This window comes from Meles meles, chromosome 17 (genome assembly GCF_922984935.1).
Source record: "Meles meles chromosome 17, mMelMel3.1 paternal haplotype, whole genome shotgun sequence".
In the NCBI taxonomy this organism is placed as follows: domain Eukaryota; kingdom Metazoa; phylum Chordata; class Mammalia; order Carnivora; family Mustelidae; genus Meles; species Meles meles.
In genome coordinates this window covers 28,509,076-28,530,462 of record NC_060082.1, presented here as the reverse complement: position 1 = coordinate 28,530,462, position 21,387 = coordinate 28,509,076, and the positions used below count along the sequence as shown (strand labels likewise).

The 21,387-nt window shown below is 60.3% G+C and overlaps 1 protein-coding gene across 1 annotated transcript; it reads left to right on the top strand.

Moving 5' to 3' along the window:
- The first annotated feature begins 610 nt into the window (after positions 1 to 610).
- LOC123928350 (receptor-type tyrosine-protein phosphatase V-like) lies at positions 611 to 20,544 on the top strand. The gene is made up of 33 exons (XM_045983470.1): positions 611 to 1,017; positions 4,032 to 4,096; positions 4,439 to 4,487; positions 4,659 to 4,931; positions 5,138 to 5,407; positions 5,593 to 5,856; positions 6,230 to 6,484; positions 6,586 to 6,768; positions 8,493 to 8,765; positions 9,910 to 10,173; positions 10,367 to 10,633; positions 10,774 to 11,055; positions 11,401 to 11,541; positions 11,820 to 12,030; positions 12,530 to 12,597; positions 13,565 to 13,691; positions 13,819 to 13,866; positions 14,552 to 14,645; positions 14,808 to 14,898; positions 14,983 to 15,059; positions 16,039 to 16,173; positions 16,897 to 17,019; positions 17,429 to 17,589; positions 17,679 to 17,814; positions 18,137 to 18,204; positions 18,300 to 18,456; positions 18,581 to 18,659; positions 18,749 to 18,825; positions 18,966 to 19,094; positions 19,239 to 19,349; positions 19,465 to 19,625; positions 19,979 to 20,114; positions 20,332 to 20,544. The coding sequence occupies exons 2-33, from the start codon at positions 4,040 to 4,042 to the stop codon at positions 20,389 to 20,391; spliced, it is 4,827 nt and encodes a 1,608-aa protein (XP_045839426.1). The 5' UTR covers positions 611 to 1,017; positions 4,032 to 4,039; the 3' UTR covers positions 20,392 to 20,544.
- Positions 20,545 to 21,387: the final 843 nt, after the last annotated feature.

The following is a 21,387-nucleotide window of genomic DNA, read 5'->3' as shown; positions in this document are numbered from 1 at the left end:
GAAGGCCTGGTGTTCCCTCAGAGAGACTCCTCCGCCCCCAGAAACTTTCCTCACTCCTGGGGTGGAACAGCCCCAGACAGCTCTCAAACCTCATCTCTCCAGGAGCTGATTTGCCTTCCAGAGCTGGGGTTTAGGTCCCAGCCATCCCTTGACCCCAAAGAAAGCACAGCAATAGTTGAAAGCCGGATTGTGTCACGTGCAATGACTCGAAACAGTGCCACATTAGCTGTGTGACCCTGGGTGAGTGACTGAACCTCTCGGAGGCTCTGTCTCCACATGAGGCTATCAGGCTCCTCCCTTCCCATGCGGAGAATCCTGGCTCCTCTCTGATCCATCAAAGGGGCCTGGGCCTCTGAAGGGCTCAGGAGCTGTCAAGGGGATCAGCAGGCCTGGGGAGGAATCCAGGGGAGGAATGTCTGGCGGGAGGATCCATGTCTCCTCTCTCCCAGACCCCCTTCCTCCAGACTGCTCCCTTCCTCCAGCCAGTCTGCAGGGACAGAGCAGCCTGGGCCCATGCCCCCCCCTGCCTGGCTCAGCCCCCCACAGCCATTCCCCAGTCCCAGGGCTGCCAGCCACAACTTGCTGTCCCCAGTGTCAGAAGCCCCTTGGAGGGGCAGCTGTGGCCTTCCCAGAGGTTCCTTGCTCTCTGGCAGCACCTGGGGAACAGGCCAGGCGGCCACCAGCTCCGGAGTCAAAGGCTGCCACCCTGTAAAATTCCAGAGGGGAGGATCTTGGGTACTGGACCCGCTGCTGGGGCGCCAGGACTCCGGGTCCCCACCCACTCCACCTGTCTTGTTCCCCTCCCTAGCCCTCTTCATGCCTCTCTGGAGAAACCCTAGGATCGTAGCTCCTCCCCCACATCGCCCCCAAATCCTGGGCCAGCCGAGGCCTGCCTCCGCCCCAGTGCGGCAGGCTCCTGCGTGCCCTGGCTGTGTGGGGGAGATGGAGATGCAGAGAGCTAGGAGCCGGGAGACCTCATCCAACAGAAGTGGGGAGGCCCTGGAGGGGAGACCCTGGGTGAGTGGGGCAGACTGTCGCTGTTAGGCCGTGTGGCCATGATCTGGGCCCACTGTTGTGAAGTCTGAAGGAAGAGGGGGACCCGGGGCCCTACCTTTGTTCCAGCCATCCCGGAAGCTCATCCCCCGCCCGACCCACTTTCCCTGACACCTTTTGGGGACCGGTGGGTGAAGGGGACTTTCCCATACCCCAACCCCCGCCGAAGGACCAGGGAGTCAGGCCAGCTCAGCACTTGGGGAGCCAAGGCCAGCCTGCCTGGAGATCCAGGAAAATGTCCCATTCTTGGCCAGCTTGCTGGAACTCAGGTCCCTTGTTGGAGGACTCTAGGACAGAAGAGAGTCCCTCCCTCTCTCCCAAGGCCAGAGCTGGTGAGACAGACATCTGTTGTACAACAGGGTCGTTCCTCCCCGGGACCCTCCTGTCTTTCTCCCCATCCACGATGTCCTTGGACACCCCCTGTACACACAGATGCCCACATGAGGACGTCCATCCACATAGGCATGTGCAAACTCGCGGCTCACGCATGCACACACACACGCACAGAGCGTGTCCCTCCACACTCGTGCCCAGGCTGCCGGCTCTCCACGCACCCGCCTCACCGGTCTGCAGCCTCCCGCCTCTTGCTGCCTTCCCACAGCCTGGTCAGAGGAATCTAGGCCTCCCCCCCGCCCTGGTGACCTTCCCCAGGGCGTGGGAGGAAGAGTGGGAGACTTGGCTGTCCGGATCCATCGACTCCTCTCCTGCCCGGTGATTATCTTCCCCTAGAGCGGGGGATGCCCAAGGCCGGGCTTTAGGCCGTGGGAGAGGAGGGGGAGGGCCGGAAGGGAGCCATGTAGGACAGCTGCAGGGACAGCCGGGGCTGCCTCACAGTTGGGAATCAAGATGCCTGGACCTGTCTCTTGCCCTCTGCTGCCTCCCGGGTGGTTCTCTCCAGAAGGAATCAGTAAGGTGCTTTGAGACCTTAGGAGGACCCCAGGGGTTCTCTAGGGAGAGGATGTGGGTTTGTCTGTGGGAGGGGTTGCCGGGCAGAAGACTCAGCCCTTGTGGTACTTTTTTTGCTGAATGGAGAGGCTTGGGCTGGGGAGGTGGCGTCTTATCTGTCAGATCCTTTCTACCCCGTCTCTGGAGCCCCTCTTCCATCGACAGGGCTGGTGTGCCTTCTGTGGCCGCGTGCCTCCTCCGGGACTGTCCACAGGACCGGCTATGGAGTCCTGGGTGTTCTCAACAAGCCCCTCTTTTGTAGGGAGACTCTCAGGCAGGGTCTAAGACCCGCCTCCCCCCCCTTACCTACAACTGTGTCCTGCCACAGCTCTTCCACTTAGATTCTGAATTAGGGTGTTTCCGCCCGCCCCCCTCTTGTCCCCTGTGCTGCTGCTGCTGGACACTCTGCTAGAAAGAGTAGAGTGAGGTGACCCAGAGGAGGTGGGGTGGACCTCTTGGCCAGACCGGGATCTTGTCTTTTGTATCAGCTTCCCCAGTTGCTCTCTGAGCCTCCCCCCATGCTCCCCTTTGAAAGAACACATGCGTGCATGGATACAGACACACACACACACAGACACACAGACACACAGACACACACACACACACACACACACTGCCTGGAAAATCTGATGATTTTGCAGTGCTCAGTTTCCAGGCCCCTGTCCAGAGGCGGGGTGGGTGGCTCTGAGGTTTGGGGCTGGGTGGAGTGGGGGAAGGGCAGGCAGGCCCTGGTTCTGAACTGAGCCAGAGGGAGACTGAGTCGGTCTCCATGCAGGCCTGTCCTCCCTGCTGGGGCTGGCCCCTGAGAGCCTGGCTCCTCTTGGAGCCAAGAGGAACACCTTGGCTCTTGGTGTTTGGTTTCTATACCTGCCTGTTTTCTGCCTCTTCCCCCTCCCCGTTGCCTCTTTCCCGGGGCCCAGAGCCATTTCTTCCCCTTCTGTTCTCCCTCCCCTCCCCTCCCCACCGTCAGCTGTCTTGGGGTGGGGACACATGGGTGAGCAGTTCCAGGTGAGGAGCTGGATTTAGGCCCAGGTGAAGCCGTCTTGCTTCTAGGCCAAGCCTCAGGGAAGCTCCCCTGGGCCTTCACCTGCCTGCAGCCTGGTGGGGACTGGGTGGGGGAGGGGTGGGAGGCGGCGGGTGTGGGGGGACACTGATCTAGGTGGGTGGGGGAAGGAAAGCAGATATCCTGGAGATTTAAGTAGATCCTCAGAGAGGTTCAAGCTGAGGGGACCCCAATTTGGGGGCAAGGACCAGGATTTGCCTTCTGGGGCTGGGCTCTACCCTCTCTGGAAATCAGCTTCCTCATCTGGGCGGTGAGGATACGGGAACAGATTGGTCCCAAGGGCCAGTTGGGCTCTTCTAGATCTATAATCCCTGCGACTCACAGCCTTTAGAATGTGCTCCTGTGCCTCTGTCCACAAAGGCATGGTGCCACATGGATGCCCACAAGGGGACACAGACTCCCAGCGGGTCCCTCCACTCCACAGGACACACGTCCACGTGGTGTCACAAGGATCCACCCCTCCCCCCACAACAGAACACAAACAACCTAGCTCCCACGTGTTGATAGAGTCGACAGAACCACACTCTTCCTCTGGGGTCAGGGAGCGGGGAGCCAGCTGCCTTTGCTCTGTGTGTCCACTGTTAAGGCTATCTCTTGTCTTGGTCTTTCCCAAGGCCTCCCTGGAAAGTCAAGTTCTGGAGGAGGGGTGGAGGCAGGGGAGGCAGCCGGAGAGGTGGGCTCGTCTGCGGCCTGACAGGTGCCGAGCCCTTCTACCTCCCGGGCCCTGGGGTCTTTCTCCCCTCACGGAAACTTGCCAAGGCTGGGTGCAGTGAGCGGTTAGGGTCTGGGCTGAGAGGCAGCCCCTCGCTCTTTGGCTTCCTGCTGCCTGCCATCTGCCTGGAACTCGGCCTTCCCAACCTTGCCTGCCTGCCCATCCACCCGCCAGCCAGCCGGCCCGCCCGCCAGCGGGGCAAGGGGAGGGTTGGGGGGACTGGCTCCTCCCCTGCTGCATCTTGTCTTTCCTCTACAGACGTCGGGATGAGGCCCTCAGTCCTGTTTGTTGCCTTCCTCTGGCTCCGGGGTTTCTTGGCCAAGGTACGGTGGGCGCTGGGGGCAGGTGGGCAGGTAGGACCCTGTCCTCCAGGGCTTGTCCAGGCTCCCACCTCTCTGCAGGGCCCCACAGCTGGTCTGCATTAGGCAGAGCAGAGACTGCTCCTTCCTAGCTGCTGGCTCTGAGCACAGCAGGAACGAATTGCTTCTGCCTGCCCGGGGCTGCCTCCCAAGCCATCTCAAAAGGGCTGATGTCCTTTTGGCCCTGCTGGGGGAGGGCCGGACAAGAGGACAGCCTTCTCTCTGATCCTGGCCCTGTCCCCAGTGGCTTTCACAGAGGCTTAGGGTTCTGGGGTCTCCTCTCCTCTCCTCCCTTTCTTCCCACAGGGAGATGAGTGTCATTCCCTGGCCAGGAGCCCGGACGGAGAGAGCGGAGGTAGGTGTCTTCAACGGGGGAGGGCGGTCTGAGAGGTAGGGAGTGGGGGCAGGCTCAGTTTCTCCATGCCAGACTTGGCCTCTTCTCTGCTCCCCCCTTTTCTTTTTCTTCCCATCCTTCTTTAGAGGAGAAAGGGCTTTGGGAGACTCTGAGTGCACCCTCTTTCCCCAGGACCACCTCTGAAAGTCAACGTCAGCAGCCAGGGGAGGCCTACTAGCCTCTTTCTGAGCTGGGCAGCCCCGGGGCCAGACAAGCTGAGCCATGCCCTCCGCCTCACCCACCTGAGTCCCTTGGGCTCTCCAGAAGGGCAGCCGCTCCAGGCCCACACCAACGCATCCAGCTTTGAGTTCCGGGACCTGGTGCCAGGAGGTCACTACCTGTTGGAGGTGACTGCCCTGCGAGCCTGTGGACAGAACAGCACCATCACCATCGCCGCCCGCACCGGTGTGTGGTCCACAGGCTGGGGGGCCGGGAGTGGGCCGGCATCGCCCGGGGTCCGAGCAGGAGGTAGCTGTCCTGGAGGGTTGGCCAAGGAGGGCAACCTCTCTGAGGACCATGCTTGGTCCAGTGACCCATGTAGATGCACTAGAAGAACAGGGGTGATACCCCTTTGACCCTGACCTTGGTGTTTCTCTCCACCTCTGACGCAGCCCCATCGACTGTCTGCAGTTTGCGGTTCCACAACCGTGGGAGCCCATCCAGCCTCGAGGCCTCGTGGGGGGCTGCCCCCGGGGAGCAGGATGGCTACCAACTTCTCCTCTACCACCCAGAATCCCAGACGCTGGTGCACAATGTCTCCAGGCCACTGGGCACCCTGTCCTACAATTTCAGCCACCTCCTAGCAGGTAGTGAGTATGTTCTGGAGGTTACTACCTGGGCTGGCAACCTCCAGGCGAAGACCAGCGTCCACCAATGGACAGGTAAGGCAGGCACCTGGAGGGCGTGGGTGGCAGTCGATCTGGGAGTGACGGAGACTGTCCAGAGCCTCACGGCCAACCCTGTCACCACATGGCTGGTTGGTGCTGGGACTGCCTGGGCTGGCGTCAGGGTCCGACTCCAGCTCTCTTTCTCAAGCCTGGCTTTGTTCTCGCCATGCTTCTTCCAGCCCCCGTGTCTCCTCCCAAGCTGGTGCTGCGGGCCCTGGGCACCAATGGCCTACGAGCCTCCTGGAACAGATCCGAGGGGGCTGCCTGGCTCCAGCTCGTGCTCACGGACCTCCTGAGCGGCACCAACCTGACCGCGGTGGTCAGACGCGGGGTCTCCAATCACACCTTCCTGCGCCTCTCTCCAGGCACCCCCTACGAGCTGACGCTCAGTGCTGTGGCCGGGCCCCGGCAGGTGGCGGGGCCCAATGCCACCGAGTGGACCTGTGAGTGCTTTGGGGGGCGTCCGGGGAGGGGGAGGGATACGACAGGTGGAGGCGGGTGGCTTTGGATTCTGCGGGGAAGGGGTGAGGCTCGCAGGGAGCACCCCTCCTGCTGGCCCGTGGGGCATCCACGTGAGGCAGTGCATGGGTGTACTTAGAGCCCCGCTGACATAGACGTCCCTGGTCACTGGATGTGTCATTATTTCTGTGACCATTGCCCATGACCAGATCCCAGAATTCACCCAGAACGGCAAATGGCGTCTGCCTGCCTCTGGACTGTCTGGTGCAAACAGGTGGAAGCTGGCACAAGGAGGGGAGGATGGCTCTCGTCCACCATTTGGGTTTTTCTGCACATATTTGCTCTTTGTCCACCTAGATCCCTCTGCTCCTCTGGACCTGGTGCTCATTCCCCTGCCCTCCACACTCTGGGCAAGCTGGAAGACAGGGCCGGGTGCCCACGACGGCTACCTGCTCATGCTAAGCGGGCAAGTGGAAAAGAACAGCACTCGGGGCCCTGGAGCCCTCAACGCCACATTCCCGGGGCCCCTGCCTGCTGGACACTACATTCTGGAGCTGAGGGCTCTGGCTGGGCCCTACAGTGCCTGGGCCCGGGCCAGTGCCTGGCTGTATGGTGAGTCTGGGCTGGTGGGCAACAGGCTGGGGTCCTGCCCGGGGGCACCTGTGAGGAGAAGCAGCTGGGTCCTCACTCCCCAGAGACTGCATCCTCTGCAGATTCTGCTGCCCAGCCCAGACAGAGCAACGGGACCAAGCTACAGCTGGATGGGCTGGCGGCCCCCGGGGAGCCCAGGAGGCAGGCACAGCTCTATGATGAGGGAGCCCCAGGCCTCCTTGGAAACACCTCTGTGCCACCTGCCACCACGCGGAGCACGACCCAGAGCCTCACAGACCAAACCAGTGAGTGCCAGCTCCTGTACCCCTGACCCCGGGGTAAGGCCTTTCCTTGGGGAGGGACCTTTGGGTAGGGGGGGGAGGCTCGGGAAAGCTGGGAGGGAGCTTCTCAGGGCCACAGACACCACATGGCCCCCTGACCAAACTACGCCTCCCTTCAGAGCCCCTGGCGCCCCAGTCCCTGGAGGTCACCGGCAGGAGCAGCCCCTCTGACCTGGCTATGGGTTGGTCTCCAGTATAGCAGGGGCAGCAAGAAGGCTCCAGGGCCACCTGGCATCAGGAGGGCAGCCAGAGGTCACGGGGCAGTCTTGTTGCCTTGGGACCAGAGAGTTGCAGCCTGACTCCCAGGTCTCTAATGCCCGGCTCCTGCTACATTGTGTCAGTGTGCACCTGGGCAGGGAACCCCGGCTCCAGCATTGTGAGGATGCGTGCGTGCCCACATGAATTCCTGGGCTGCAGCCTTTGGGAGGGCGGCCCAGGACTGTGGGGCTGGGGTCCTGGCTTCCTTTACTGTCTGCTCCTCTGTGTGCATGTTCTGGATTTGGAGGGTCATGTGCCCATCCAAGGGGGACTTTGGGTGAATCTGTTTGCAAGTATTTTCTACCTCCTACCCTGGGGTCGGCCATTCATCCATCCATCTGGCCGACAAATATTTAGTGTTTCCCATGTTTTAGGTATGGGGCTACGTGCTGAGGCTAAAAATCATGAATAAGACAATCTAGAAAGGAAGACTGACAAGTAAACAGAAGAGTATATATACGTGTATACACACATGCACCCACATGCTCTATGCTATTTTATGTATCAGATCGCAAACGTAAACGCGGGATAGCAATACGCACGATGTATTTCAAACCATATGCGGACTGTCTTCTTACAGGTTAAAATTGGTGACTATCAGGAATTTTAGGTGGTTCAGTCTAATCTTTTAGGACTCAAAAAAGGGAAACCTGCTTAGGGAGTCAGGGGAGGCTTCCTGGAGGAGGAGGCGGAGAGTGAGCTGAGAAGGCTACGGTCTGAGTCAGACAGACAAGGGCTTTCTGGAGAGGCTAAGCATGCACCAGGGCCCTCAGGAGAGGTGGTGTCGGGGGGAGGAGGGTGAGAGAGAAAAGGAGAAAGAGGGAGAGAGAGAGAGAATGAGCTTGTGGGAACTGAATGTCAGCAGGTGAGCTGACCAGGGCCCTAAGGGGTTAAAGAGGTGGGTGCTGGGTCTTGTGGGGACTCTGTGAGCCAGACATCACACCCTCAAGGAACTGACAGTGTGGGGAGAAGGTAGGGGAGCAGACAGGGCAGAGATCCATGTTTTTCAAGTGGTTTTCTTCCTCCCTTCCTTCCTTCATTCCTTCCTTTCTTTCCCTCTTTCTTTCAGATTTATTTAGCTATGTGAGAGAAGTGGGGAGGGGCTGGGAGAGGGCGAGAGAGAATCTCAAGCAAACTTCCTGTTCAGCGTAGAGCCAGATGCAGGGCGGGATCTCACCACCCTGAGATCATGACCTGAACTGAAATCAGGAGTCAGAGGCTAAACCAGCTGAGCCACCCAGGTGCCCTTTTCTTGGGAAAGAAAATTGAGTGTGCTTGGAGCCCCACGGAAGCTGGATCTGTAGGCTGGCCATGTTTGGGGCTCTTGTGGAGACCCAGGAAAAGGGTGCAGGTAGTGGGGAGGGGAGGGGAGGGAGACAATGGTAAGGCATTTGGGTCACTCCGGTTCTGTTTCTTCCTTGACCCTGCAGTCCCTGCTCCTCCTGCCAGCCTGAGCCTGGGCCTTGCCTCCCAGCCTCCTGTCCTGACGGCCTCCTGGAGCCCCCCACCCGGGCACAGGGATGGCTTCCAGCTGTGGCTTTACCGCTTGCGGCCCCTGACTCTGGAAAGCAGGGAGACTCTGCCTCCGGAAGCTCAGAACTTCTCCTGGGCCCGGCTGCCCCCAGGCACCGAGTTCCTGGTTCAGCTGGCCACCCTGCGGGGGCCACATGAGAGCAGCAGAGCCAATGCCACAGGCTGGACGTGTGAGTGCCACCCGCACACCCCTTTCTCCCTGGCCACCCTTGCTGGCTGGACTCCCCGGAAACTATGTGTTCTCCTCGAAGTCTTTGTCCCTCCCAGGGACCATGTGACCTCAGACAGGCCTGAGAGGAAGCTGGAAAGAGCTCTGGCTTAGGAGGCAGGAGACCTGGGTGCTAGCTGGGGCTCCATCGCCAAAGCAAACCTCGTTCCTCTCTGAGCCTCAGTTTCCCCCAGTTGCAAAGGAGGTGCTGACTAGGCGACTGGGCCAGGCTTATGTGACTTCGGGGCCTGGGCTCCAGCTGAGGGTGAAGGGGCGCTGCTTGGGCCCCCAGGCGTTGCCTGTCCTCGAGAACCTGCACAGTCACGTGGGGGGTCTTTAAAAGCTGCTTGGGTACAGGGTCTGGAGCTGGGAAAAAGCACCGGATTTAATCCTGGGGCCGTCCAGTCCAGCCCTGTGTCCGGGAGTGGTGCTTTGGTAGGGAGAGGGCCTAATTCATTCGTGCACTCCTGGGTGAGCTTGTGTGCGGCTGTCAGGGACGAGCTGTGAGCGTGATATGGGGCTGCTTCTGTTGGGGAGACTCTGTTGGGGAGACGCTAGGGCTCACTTGAGCACCCTGAGCTGCTGTTTCCTGACCGGGGAGGATGGGGGGACACCCAAGGGAGGGGGTAGCCAGAGATTTGGTTTGCTTTCTTCTGCATTCATTTACCCGAGCTCCCATCACAGAGCACCCCAGGTGAGGGGTGGGGGCTCGGGCTCCAGGAGCAGAAATGGATTGTCTCCCAATTCTGGAGGCAGGAAGTCTGAGATCAAAGTGTTGGCAGGACTGGTTTCTTCTGAGGGCCCTGAGGGAAGGATGGGTCCCTGACCTCTCTCCTTGGTTTACAAATGGCCATCTTGTCCCTGTGTCTTCACTGGTATCCCCTCTGTGCATGGGTATGTCTGAATTTCCTCTTCTTAGGAGGACATGGGTCCTGTTGTGACCTCATTTTACTTAATGACCTCTCTGAAGAACTTATCCGCCCAAAACGGTCATATTCGGAGGTCTTGGGGGTTAGGAACTCAACATGAATTTTTGGGGGGATATGGGATTTGGCCCATAACACCCCTCTTCTCCTCAACCTTCCCATATTTTGCTCTCCCCACAGCCCCCCTTGCCCCTCCCCTGGTAAATGTGACCCCTGAAGGTCCCACCCAGCTCCGGGCATCCTGGGTCCATGCTCCTGGGTCTCGAGATGGCTACCAGGTGACTCTGTACCAGGCAGGGGTCCAGGCAGGGGCCAGCACCGTGGGAGCTGAGGTGGACAGCACGAGCTTCTCGGCTCTGACCCCAGGCACCCAGTACGAGGTGGAGATTGTCTCCAAGGCTGGGCCCCTCCGCGCGGCAGCTGCCAACGCCTCCGGCTGGACCTGTGAGTGGGGGCTGGAGAGGTGGGCAGGGCTGCCTCTGAGACCACCGGATTCTTTTCTCAACAGTCCCTGAGCCCCACGTTAGTTCCATTTCCCAAACTCCACACCCGAGGGCCCCACCTGGGGTCAGCGGGCCTGTGGCCTCGTGCGTTGGGCCCTCGGCAGCCGGCCTCACCGCTCTCCTTCCCTCCACAGCCCCGCGCACGCCCAGTGAGCTGCTGGTGTCCATGCAGGCGAGCAGCGCCATAATCAGCCTGGCCTGGGCCAGCGGCCCCCGGGGGCACGGGCTGTGCCATGCCCGACTCTCAGAGGCTGGTCACCTCTCCTGGGAGCAGCCCCTGGGGCTTGGCCAGGCCCACCTCATTCTAAGCGACCTCACACCCGGACGTACTCTCTCCCTGTCCATCCTGTGCCAGGCGGGGCCGCTCCGGGCGTTCACTCACCCCGTGGTGTTGCCTGTTGGTATGTCGGTGTCTGTCGGGGGAGAAGGACATAAACGCCCGGTCCCTTTGTATCTGCTGGTTTTGAGAGCTGCTGACCCAGACGCCAGCCTCTTGGGGCGTCCTGACGCCCAAACAACACCGGCCCTTTGCTTCCCGCAGAGCCTGGCCCGGTGGAGGACGTGCGGTGTCAGCCCGAGGCTACTCACCTGGCCCTGAACTGGATGGTGCCCTCGGGGGACGTGGACGTCTGTCTGGTGGTGGCGGAGCAGCTGGCCACGGGAGGGGACGCGCACCTCGTCTTTCAGGCCAACACCTCGGGGGACGCCCTCCTCGTGCCCAGCCTCATGCCTGCCACTTCCTACCGCCTCAGCCTCACCGTGCGGGGCAGGAATGGCCTGTGGAGTCGTGTGGTCACCCTTTTGTGCGCCACTTCTGCGGAGGGTAAGTGCTTCCTGTGGCCTGGGGAGCCCCCTCTGCTCCCTTAGCCCCCCTCCAGCATTGCCTACGGGGGTTCTCCCTGCCCTGGCTCTCCCTGCCAGGGGCTCTCCCTGTTTCCCAGCCCCCAAGGCTTTCTTTGGCCCTGATCCACATACCATAGGCTCTTGAGCCTCCTGTCCACCGCCCCCGCGGCCCTGGTTGGGGGGCGGTCCTAGTCTTTACTTAGTTGTGCGCATCTGATACTAGTTGCCAGGCATTGAAAGAGGTGCCGGGGACGTGACTGCATGGCCCATGCCCTTGGCCCTGGCACCTAGTTAGGACCTCACTCTTCCCCTCGCCACCCCCCAGGCTGGCACCCCCCAGACTTAGCTGCAGCCCCCCAGCTGGAGCCGGAGGCAGGGACAGGAGTGATGATCACACGGGGTATGTTTGGCAAGGACGATGGGCAGATTCAGTGGTACGGCATCATTGCTACTACCAACATGTCACGTGAGTCCTGGCCCTGGAGGGGATGGGGAGGCCTGGCCCCTGCCTAGCATGGGACGGGCGAGGAGGCTCCAGACCCTGGGCTGGTAAGAGGCAACGTCCGAGGCTGGCATGAGCGCTGGAGCAGGAAGGGAGACCCAGAACATTCTTACAGATAAAGCTGCTGTTGTGCTGTGCGTGGTGGGAATATGTGAGGGAAATGGGGTAGCTGGTTTGTGGTGGGGAGAGCGGCTTCAGCCCCACGGCTGACTCTGCTCTGCCCCTTTCCTGTTCCTCTGCAGTGGTTCGGCCCCCCCAGGAAGCCATCAACCACACGTGGTATGACCACTACTATGGAGGACGTGACTCCTACCTGGCCATCCTGCTTCCCAACCCCTTCTACCCGGGGCCCTGGGCTGTGCCGAGATCCTGGATGGTGCCTATGGGTACAGAGGACTGTGGCCAGACCCAGGAGATCTGTAACGGGCAACTCAAGCCGGGCTCCCAGTACCGGTGAGGGCTGAGACTGAAGGGAGGGGGGAGCTCGTTTCATAAGTGAGTTTCAACTTACGGGTTGTTTGCACATTTTCTCCGCAAGAGATCTGGACTGACTTACAAAGAGAAAGCATTTGCTGGTCCATAAGGGTCCAGAGAGTTATTTTGACTGGGCCTCCTGGCAGGTGAGGCAAAAAGGGGAACATCCATCTGTTACGTGGTTCAGGAAAAAAAAAAAATACAAAAACAAAAATGGGAGGGGGGGATGGATTCTGTTTGAGCTTACCAAGGATATGCAAGCACTTACTTCTAGGGCTTCTTGCTGTCCGAATAGGGCAGGGGAGATGGAAGAGCAGTTAGGGGTGGCTTGTTCTAAACTTGCCACATGCCACATAGCCTGTTCGTAGGTGAGGGGCCTCTCACTTTCTGAGTGTCTACTGCTCACAACTCCATTTTCTGGAAAGGGTTCTGCCCTCTTTGCCCCTCCCCAACAGAAGGTCCTGTTTCTCTGCCCCAGGTTCAGTGTTGTGGCTTTCACCAGACACAGCCCCCCTGAGACCATTATCTCCTTCTCAGCCTTTTCAGGTAGGGTGGACACCTGGCTATGGTTCCAGCTGGGCCCCGGGGGAGGGAAAGAGTGCTGGGGACCCCCCCCCCCCTTCTGAGGCTGGAGGAGGGATTGAGTGTAGACTCCAGAGAGAGCAATGTCCTACCCAGCAAAGCTGGGAGACCCAGAGCCAGGCATACTGGTGCTCCTGGCACCAGCCTTGGCCTGGGTGGGCTGAGGGGGCGAGTAGAAGAGGCAGGGACATTAGTGAAACAGTGTGTCACTCCCCACAATCCAACTACCTTCCAGCACTGCCCTTCTCTGTGCTGCTGCTCCCAGCTCATCGAGGTTCTAGAACAGTCCAACAGTCTAGAACGGTCCGATAGAAACAGAAAGCAAGCCCCAAGTGTGAGCCATATTTGTCACTCAATATTGCTCCGTAGCTACATGAGACAGGTAAAAACAAACAGGTGAAACTAATTTTAGTAACATTTTATTTAAACCAAGATATTAAAACATTATCGTAGCCACATGGGATCAGTTTAAAAACTATTAATGAGATATTTTACACTCTTTTCTATTGCTAAGTCTTTGAAATCCTATGTGTATTTTGTATTAGAGCAAATCTTAATTTGGAGCAGCCGTATTTCAAGCGCTCAATAGCTCCCCGTGGCCACTAGCTACCATACTGGACAGTGCGGTTCTAGAAGGTCTAGGAAGCCATGTCCTCACCCTCTTCTTTTCTTTGAGAGGGTCAGAGAGGGCCGGAGAGTCTTTGGGGCATGCTCAGAAGCCAGGGGCAGGGAGAGCTGGCTGGGCGTCCTGGGTCCCCATGCAGGATGGTCCCACCAATAGCCATCTCTGGCCTTGGGCTGAAATTTGGGACTTTAGAGGTGGGTTGTCACCGTGCCCTCCATCCAGAAGTTTCAAGTCCAGGAGAGGCTGGCCTGTCACCACAGGGGGACAAGGGCTACTCCATTCCACCCTTTCCTTCGCCCTTCCTAGAGCCCCGGGCCAGCATCTCCGGGGCAGCCATGCCCCTCCCCGCGGCGGTGGCCATCATGGGGGGCTGTGTCCTCACCGTCTGTACTGTGCTGGGCCTGCTGTGCTGGAGGAGGGTGAAGGGGCACAGGTGAGTGCGAGGGCGGGCGGGGGCCAGCGTGGCTGGGGGAGGAGAGGCTTCTTCCCCGAGAAGCTCCCCACTCCCCACACCCCTGCTCTCTTGGGCTCGCTCCCACGTGCCTCTCCATCCTTTGCAGGGCAGAGAAGACTCGGTTTTCCCAAGAGCTGACAGCTTACAACCTGCGGTGAGGGCGTCTTCCCGTCTCTCTTCGTGGCGTGCTGGGCAGTGAGGGCCTGCCCTGCGCCAGCCACGAGGCTACTGCCCCCAGTGTCCCTGGCAGCCTGCCCGCTGGGCCCGCATCCTTTCCTGTTCTCTTCACACCCTTGTCACACTTTCGCAATGGTGTCCCACCCAGAGCTCTATGGCTCCTCTCTGCCCTTGCAGCCTCCTCTTCCTCCTCCTCCCAGTTTCACCTTCTCAGGTGCTGCCCTTGACCCTGACAAACCACCTGTGAGGTATAGGGCTGAATACCTTTCTCTCCTTTCCTTGCCGGGGGATGTGAGACCTGTCCCTCTATGCTCTGTCCCTCCTGCGTTCCCTCACGTTGACCTCACCTTGAACTGACATCAGGGAGCAGCGGCTGTGCACAGAAGCCCTCCTCAGCACCAGGGACGGGATCTCCGAGACTCCAGGGCACCTTCCCACATGGGGCCTGATTGCCCCGCCCTCCTCCTGCCATCCCCTTGTCTGTCTCTTTGCATTGGGGGTTGGCAGCCCCGAGGTGGGGTCCAGGTCTCTCTGTCCACGCATTTTCCCACATGACCAGGTTGAGCTGCCAGGACTGAGGTCGGTGGGTGGCTCTGTTCCCACCACCCGCTGAGCTCAGGGTGGTGCTCCGCTGTCCGCCTACCCTCTCCCCTTCCCACCAGGCGGACCCAACGGCCCATCCCAATTCAAAGCTTCCGGCAGAGCTATGAGGCCAAGAGTGCTCATGCTCACCAGGCTTTCTTTCAGGAGTTCGAGGTAAGGCCGCAAGCACCCTCGGGCTCAGAGCAGAGAGGACCTGAGGCCCCTGGCTCAGGCTGGACCTGCTCCCAGCTGTGCACCCCCGCCCCCATCCCTCTCCGGGGGTGGGGTGAGATGGGTCCTCTTCAGCAGCCACGGCCTGCTTCCCAACCTCTGCAGGAGCTGAAGGAGGTGGGCAAGGAGCAGCCCAGACTGGAGGCAGAGCACCCGGCCAATGCCACGAAGAACCGTTACCCACACGTGCTACCCTGTGAGGGCCGGAGCAGGGCAGTGGGCACGGGCAGGGGGCCGTGTGTCCGCCCAGCCCCGGACACTCAGGTTTTCCCGTCTGCAGATGACCACTCCCGGGTCAGGCTGACCCAGCTGGAAGGAGAGCCCCACTCCGACTACATCAATGCCAACTTCGTCCCAGTAAGGGCCACCTGCAGGGCTGTCTGTGGGGGGTGTCTGCTTGGGGACGGACGCCTTTGCAGGACATACTGTCCCACCCCAGCTCCAGCGGTTGTCCTTGAAGATCACTAGCTTGTGTTCCTCTAGGTCAGGCCAGCGGGTATTTGTTGAGGGCCTACTGTGTGCCAGGCACTGTACTGGGCCTGCCGGGGGCAGAACTGTAGTCTCTGCTTCAAAGGTGCACACTGTGTGTGCATGTGTGTGTGTGCGCACCTGCACACTCGTGCATGGCGTGAGTGTGTCACCTCTACCGCTCAGTGTGACAAGTGCTGTGTTAAGGGAACGAGCATGGTACTCAGAGCACATAGAAGAAGAAGTTAAGTCTACCTGAGGAATCAAGAAAGGCTTCCTGGAGGAGGGGACATGTACTTGCTTGAAGGATGACTAGAATTTTGATAAGAGATAAAAGAGGGGAAGGGCATTCGGCTGGCAGGAACAGCCAGAGAAGAGCTGGGTGGGAGCATACAGGTGGTGTGTGGGGCTGAGGTTGCCTGGTGGTAGCACACGAGACAGGAAAGGCACATTGGGTCTGGATGAAGGAGGGGCTTGAATGTTAAGCTAAGGGCTCTGGATTTTACTTGGGCAATGGGGAGCCATGGAAGATTTTGAGCATGGAAGAAACATGAGTTTGGTTTGAGAGGGGGGCTGGTGAAGAGGTTGGACTGGGGACACTATTTCTGGCACGTGAGGACCTTGTTATTTTCATGTAGGTTGTTCTGGCCCTTAAAGGTCATGCTAGGGTGGTGGTGGCAGGGTCTCTGAAGCCACCCTTCCTGATCGGAATTCTTGGTGCGCACGTGTGTTCACGTGTTTGCACACGTGTAGGCACGGTATCTCACTCCTGGAGATCACACATAGGACATTTACTGCTGTGTGCTCGCTGGGGTCTGGGGGACCAAGGGGTCACCGAGGAACACGTTCCTGTCTTCCACCCCCCCAGGGCTACACCGACCCTCAGGAATTTATTGCCACCCAGGGGCCTCTCAAGAAAACTCTGGAGGACTTCTGGCGGCTTGTGTGGGAGCAGCAAGTTCACATCATTGTCATGCTGACTGTGGGCATGGAGAACGGGAGGGTGAGCATGCCCTGCAGTTTCCCAGAATGGCCACCAGGTGGCAAACGTTCTCCTTACAGGAATGGCCCTCCTGCTGTCTCAGCCTTAGGTCTGGGAATGTGGGTCAGGCAGGAGCGAAGCCAGTTAGGCCTAGAGGTTGGTGCAGGTCCCCAGGGCCACCCAGAAGAGGGAGGTGGGGGGAAGGACTAGGTACTTAAGCTCCCAGGTTGACTCCATTTCTTCTGACCTCTGCTGTTTCTCAGTTTCTCCTCTTCTCTTGCTCTAGGCAGAGAGGGGCAAAGAGGTTAGGAGATACAATGGGGTACGGATGGCCCCAGGGTGGGCATCAAAGATAGGGCATTCTGCATCCTTTCTTTCAAGAAGCCCAGTGGATGTGTCCTCCATGCACTGCTCAATGCAGGGCCCTGGGACAGAGAGAACACCTGTGGGTCTGTCCTCCAGCTGGTGCAGTGAGGCAAGGCCAGGCAGCCCTAAATAAAGCCACCTAGTTTTGCAAAGGAGCCCAGCAGCTGCCCTGAAGTCCTAAGGGTCACATGAGAGGTGTGGGGGTGACGGTGCCAGAGGCCAGCCAGAGGAGAGTGGCTTCTGGACGAGGTAGCCACGGAGCTGGGTTGGTACAGAGAGCAGAATTTCAGCAGGGGAACAGCGACCGGAAAGATGGGTGGGAAGGGTCATCTGGATAAAGCCACAACCACCCCCTCTCCTCTGACCCTCTGACCCTAGGTGCTGTGTGAGCATTACTGGCCAGCAGACTCTACCCCCATCACCCACGGTCACATCATGGTCCACCTGCTGGCCGAGGAGCCCGAGGATGAGTGGACGAAGCGGGAATTCCAGCTGCAGCATGTGCGTGCCCCAGGGAACAGGGCGGGCGGGCACCGTCCAGGGAAGTTGGTTAGGGAGGCGAGAGGGAGGCACAGGGAGGTTAAAGTTTCCTCCAAAGCTGCACAGTGAGAGGTAGAGCTCAGGTCTTCCTGCCTAACCCCACACCCCTCGTGCCCATGTGCCTTGCCAGGCTGTGACAAGGGCAGAAAAGGGCAGGAAAGCCAGGGACCGGCATCACCCCTCTGCCTGGGCACCCCCAGAGGCAGAGACTACTCAGGAGGCTGGGGAAGGAAGGGGGCAAGGGAAGCATCAGATCTGAGGGGCAGGCATCAGCCACCCTGCCCTCAGGGATCTGGCGAAGAAAGCTGAGGGGGGAGCAGAGGGAGCCCAGGGTTAGGCACCCCCCCTTGACGCCCCCCATCCCCGTCAGGTTGCCCAGCAACAGCAGCGGAGGGTGAAGCAGCTGCAGTTCACCACCTGGCCGGACCACAGCGTCCCCGAGGCCCCCCGCTCCCTGCTCACCTTTGTGGAACTGGTACGGGAGCAGGCGAGGGCCACCCAGGGCACTGGCCCCATCCTGGTGCACTGCAGGTGAGGGCAGGTGGGCCTGCAGGGTGGGGCTCGGGGCCGCGGGGTGGGGGGACCCCCCTCCGCCCACTCAGCCCGGGTTGTCCCCACAGTGCGGGTGTGGGCCGCACGGGCACCTTCGTGGCCCTGTCAAGGCTGCTGCGGCAGCTGGAGGAGGAGCAGACGGTGGACGTGTTCCACGCTGTGTATGCGCTGCGGCTGTACCGGCCCCTCATGATCCAGACCCCGGTGAGGGCTCCGCAGGGACCTGAAGGAGTGGGCGGGACGTGGGTGGCCACAGGGGTGGGTGGGGGCAGGAAAAGGAATCTCAGGGACACGCAGGGGACCTGGGGGGGAGGGGCTCAAACAGGTAGCCACCCTATCTGTCTCCCTTTCTGTCAGAGGGGAGGTGGGACAGTCCCCTGCCAGCTTTAACCCCATGTGGCAGCATGGGCAAGGTTCCCAGACGCCCGCCCTCCTCACCCCATCCCTGCCTTGCTGGTCGGAGGCTGGAAAATCTCCGCCCTGGGCCCTGCTCCCTCAGCTGACTGAGTCCTCCCTCTCCTGCCAGAGGCAGTACATCTTCCTGCACAGCTGCCTCCTGAACAAGATTCTAGAAGGGCCCTCTGCCACCTTCGAGTGAGTCGTAGCTCCCTTGGGGCCCTTGTGGTGTGGCAGGGCACAGGTTTCCTGTGCCCTCCCACCAACAGGCCCTCAATCCTGTCCATGGGCAGAGCTGAGAAGACTAGAAGCGGGAGCTGGGGAACCCCGCGTGCCTTGTCCCCTGTCCACCCTTCCCCCAGGTCCCAGCCCATCTTGGTGACAAACTTTGCACAGGCCTGCGCCAAGAGGGCGGCCAATGGCAACGCTGGCTTCTTGAAGGAGTACAAGGTGTGTCTCAGACCAGGGAGGTGACAACCAGGGTGGGGGGGGGGCGGGGGCTGTCCCTGCCCAACCGGCACTTCTGTGAGCTCTGTTGCGCTGAGCCTCCTAATGCCCTTCTCCACGGTCCCAGCTCCTGCTCCAGGCCATCAGCGACGTGGCTGACTCTTCCGCGCCCCCTCCTGGCTATGAGCAGGACAGCACGGGCTCCTGTGAGTGCCTGTGGTCCCACTGGGTGGGCCCAGCACCCGGCGTGGGTGGAGGGCTTCTGGCACCCCTCACCCTCCTAATCTCCCCTCAGATGACGACTATCAAGTGCGGTTTTCTCCGGGGGAGGACAGCCCCCCTAGTGAGATGCTCGAAGCCTGTCTTTTCTCTGTGAGATGATGCCCTATCCCTTGCCCTCTCTGATCATTTGTGCTTCTTGGGCTGGAGCTGGGGTTTCTGGGGGCTCCCTAGAGCTTTGATGGACAGGGAGCGCCCTCAGGCCCTGGAAGCCAATGACGTGTGCTCCACAGGGTGGGCCTTTGGGCCATGACCACGTTGTGCTGACTGGCCCTGCTGGGCCCCAGGAGTTCTGGGAGCTGGTGTGGGAGCACGGGGCCCACGTGCTGGTCTCCCTGTGCCCGCCTGACACCTGGGAGAAGGTGAGGGGGGCAGAGAGACGATGGTGGGGGGAAGCCTCAGTGGTGGGGCAGGGCTGGGGGAGCTCGTGGCGTGGCCTGTGACCAGGGGTAGGCAGAGAGCTTGGGAAGCCACCTGAGCAGCCTTGACTTGGTCTCCGGTCACAGGAGTTCTGGCCAACGGAGATGCGGCCTATTGTCACAGACATGGTGACAGTGCACTGGGTGGCCGAGAGCAGCACGGCAGGCTGGCCCTGTACCCTCCTGAGGGTCACACATGTAGGTGTCGGGCCCACAGGCTGGGGGGTGCTGGGCTGTGTGGGGAAGAGGCTTGTGCTGGTTTTCCTCTGCTCCTCCCCGGCACCGGCACCGGTGCCAATGGCTTTGCCCCCAGGGGAAGAGCAGGAAGGAGAGGCAGGTGCAGAGACTGCTGTTCCCACGCTGGGAGCCAGGGCGGGAGCTCCCGGCCACCACCCTGCTGCCCTTCTTGGCTGCCGTGGGCCGATGCTGCTCTCGAGACAAGACGAAGCCAAGCACGCTGCTCAGCCACTCCAGGTGCTGCTGGACAAAGGGCTGGGAGGGTGGCTGGGAGTGGGTGCCTGAGCCCCCTCACTGCCTCTGCGGCAGGCCCTCACATCTCGTCAAGCCCTACTGGGTCATGGGTCAAAAGGGCACAGTTTCCCAGGGCTCCCATCTCCTTACTCTGCCCTGATATCTCTGGGGAGTATGACATCTTTTAGGAATTTACCCCCTCCTGGCTCAGGCCCCAGCCTGCTGGCCCACTTGATGCCCAGGGGTCCCTTCCCAGTCCCCAAGCCCAGGTGGGGTTTCCCCATACACCTGGATAGCCCAACCTTCTCTGCCCCTCCCCCCGCCCTGGACCCCATCGGACTGGAGGTCAATTGCAGCAAGGGTGTAGCCCAGCTGGGCACCTTCCTGGCCATGGACCAGCTGCTGCAGCAGGCGGGGGCTGAGTGCACCGTGGACATCTTTCACATGGCCTTGCAGCAGTCACTGGCCTGTGGCCTCATGACCCCAACACTGGTGAGAGGCCCCCAGGGATCAGCTGTGGGAAGGGGCAAGGGAGCAGGGAAGGTTCCGGGAGCCGTCTCTAGGCCGCGCACTTTGGGCAGCCACTAGGTGGTGCTGGGGACCACGATGCTCTCAGATGGAAGGCCAAGTGTTGGGAGACGCAAGGGAGCCTTTCTGCCCCAGATGTGGCAAGCGGGGTGAAGCTCCTTCCCCCCACGTCTGCCCCCAGGAGCAGTATATATACCTCTACAACTGTCTGAACAGCGCCCTCATGGACGGGCTGCCTTGAGTCAGCACTGGTCACCATGCTCGTGTGAGAGCAGAAGAGGTCTGGGCCCTGCTGGGCAGGGACCAGCAGCCTCAGCACACCCGCTGGGGCCTGGCTTCCCCAGGAGGGCAGCCTGCACTCTGAGCCCTGTGTTGTGACGGGCAGAGTTGAGGAATAAAGAATGTGGTCAAGTCTGAGACTGAATGTGTTCTGTCTGTCCACCCTCCATAGAGGAAAGAAATGGCCTCGAAGACTTGTGTGACACGGGGCCCAATGGGAGGGCCTGGTGGGCAACCCTGAGCAGGATAGGGTCTGGCTGAGGGTCTGACCCGCAGCCTGCATGCTGATGGCTTTTCCTGGGGAGCAGACCCTGCTGCCTCATCTTCCAGTTTTCCAATGGCCTTAGACTTGAGTCTCTAGAGTCTTGGGGTGCCCCAGATTCAGAGCCCTGGTTACTCAGGGTTCTCCTGCCCCACCTCCCACCCCTGTATGCAGTGGGACCAATGGTGTTTCCTTCTTGCGTTTGCTTGCCTTCTCCTGCCATCCCCAGCCGTCTCTACCTGCCAGTGTCCCCAGGGTCGCCCTCAACCCCTCTCCACTGCCCCCAGGGCACAGGCACTGCAGCGATGAAGGCAGGAGCTGGGGGCTTTGCTGCTTCATGGGAGGCGGCTGCTCAGGCCAGAGTGGCCAAGTTTTCTCTGCTCCTTCGCCCCCTCCTTTCTCCCCTCCGCCATAGGAGGGAGGGAGGAGAGAAAGCAGGGAGGGAATTTTGGAAGGGAGGACAACCAGGAGGAGAAACAGAAAACAGGGTGGGGTTGAGGACCTGGGAGAAAGCAGTCTGTCCCACCCTGTAGGACTGGACTGCACAACATGACATGATATGGCCTCATGAGCTCCTGTCTGACTCCCAGACTAGACAGCACAATGTTGAACAGCAAGGTGACTGATACTCTACATCAGTTGTCCCTGGTGGAAGGCCCCGGGGTGGGGGTCGGGGCACAGAGAGAGCCTGGACAA

Coding starts and splice junctions, on each gene's coding strand:
- LOC123928350 (XM_045983470.1), top strand. CDS start 4,040: ATGAGGCCCTCAGTCCTGTTTGTTGCCTTCCTCTGGCTCCGGGGTTTC. Junction 10,634..10,773: donor CCCCGTGGTGTTGCCTGTTG/GTATGTCGGTGT, acceptor TGCTTCCCGCAG/AGCCTGGCCCGGTGGAGGAC. Junction 11,542..11,819: donor TGCTACTACCAACATGTCAC/GTGAGTCCTGGC, acceptor GTTCCTCTGCAG/TGGTTCGGCCCCCCCAGGAA.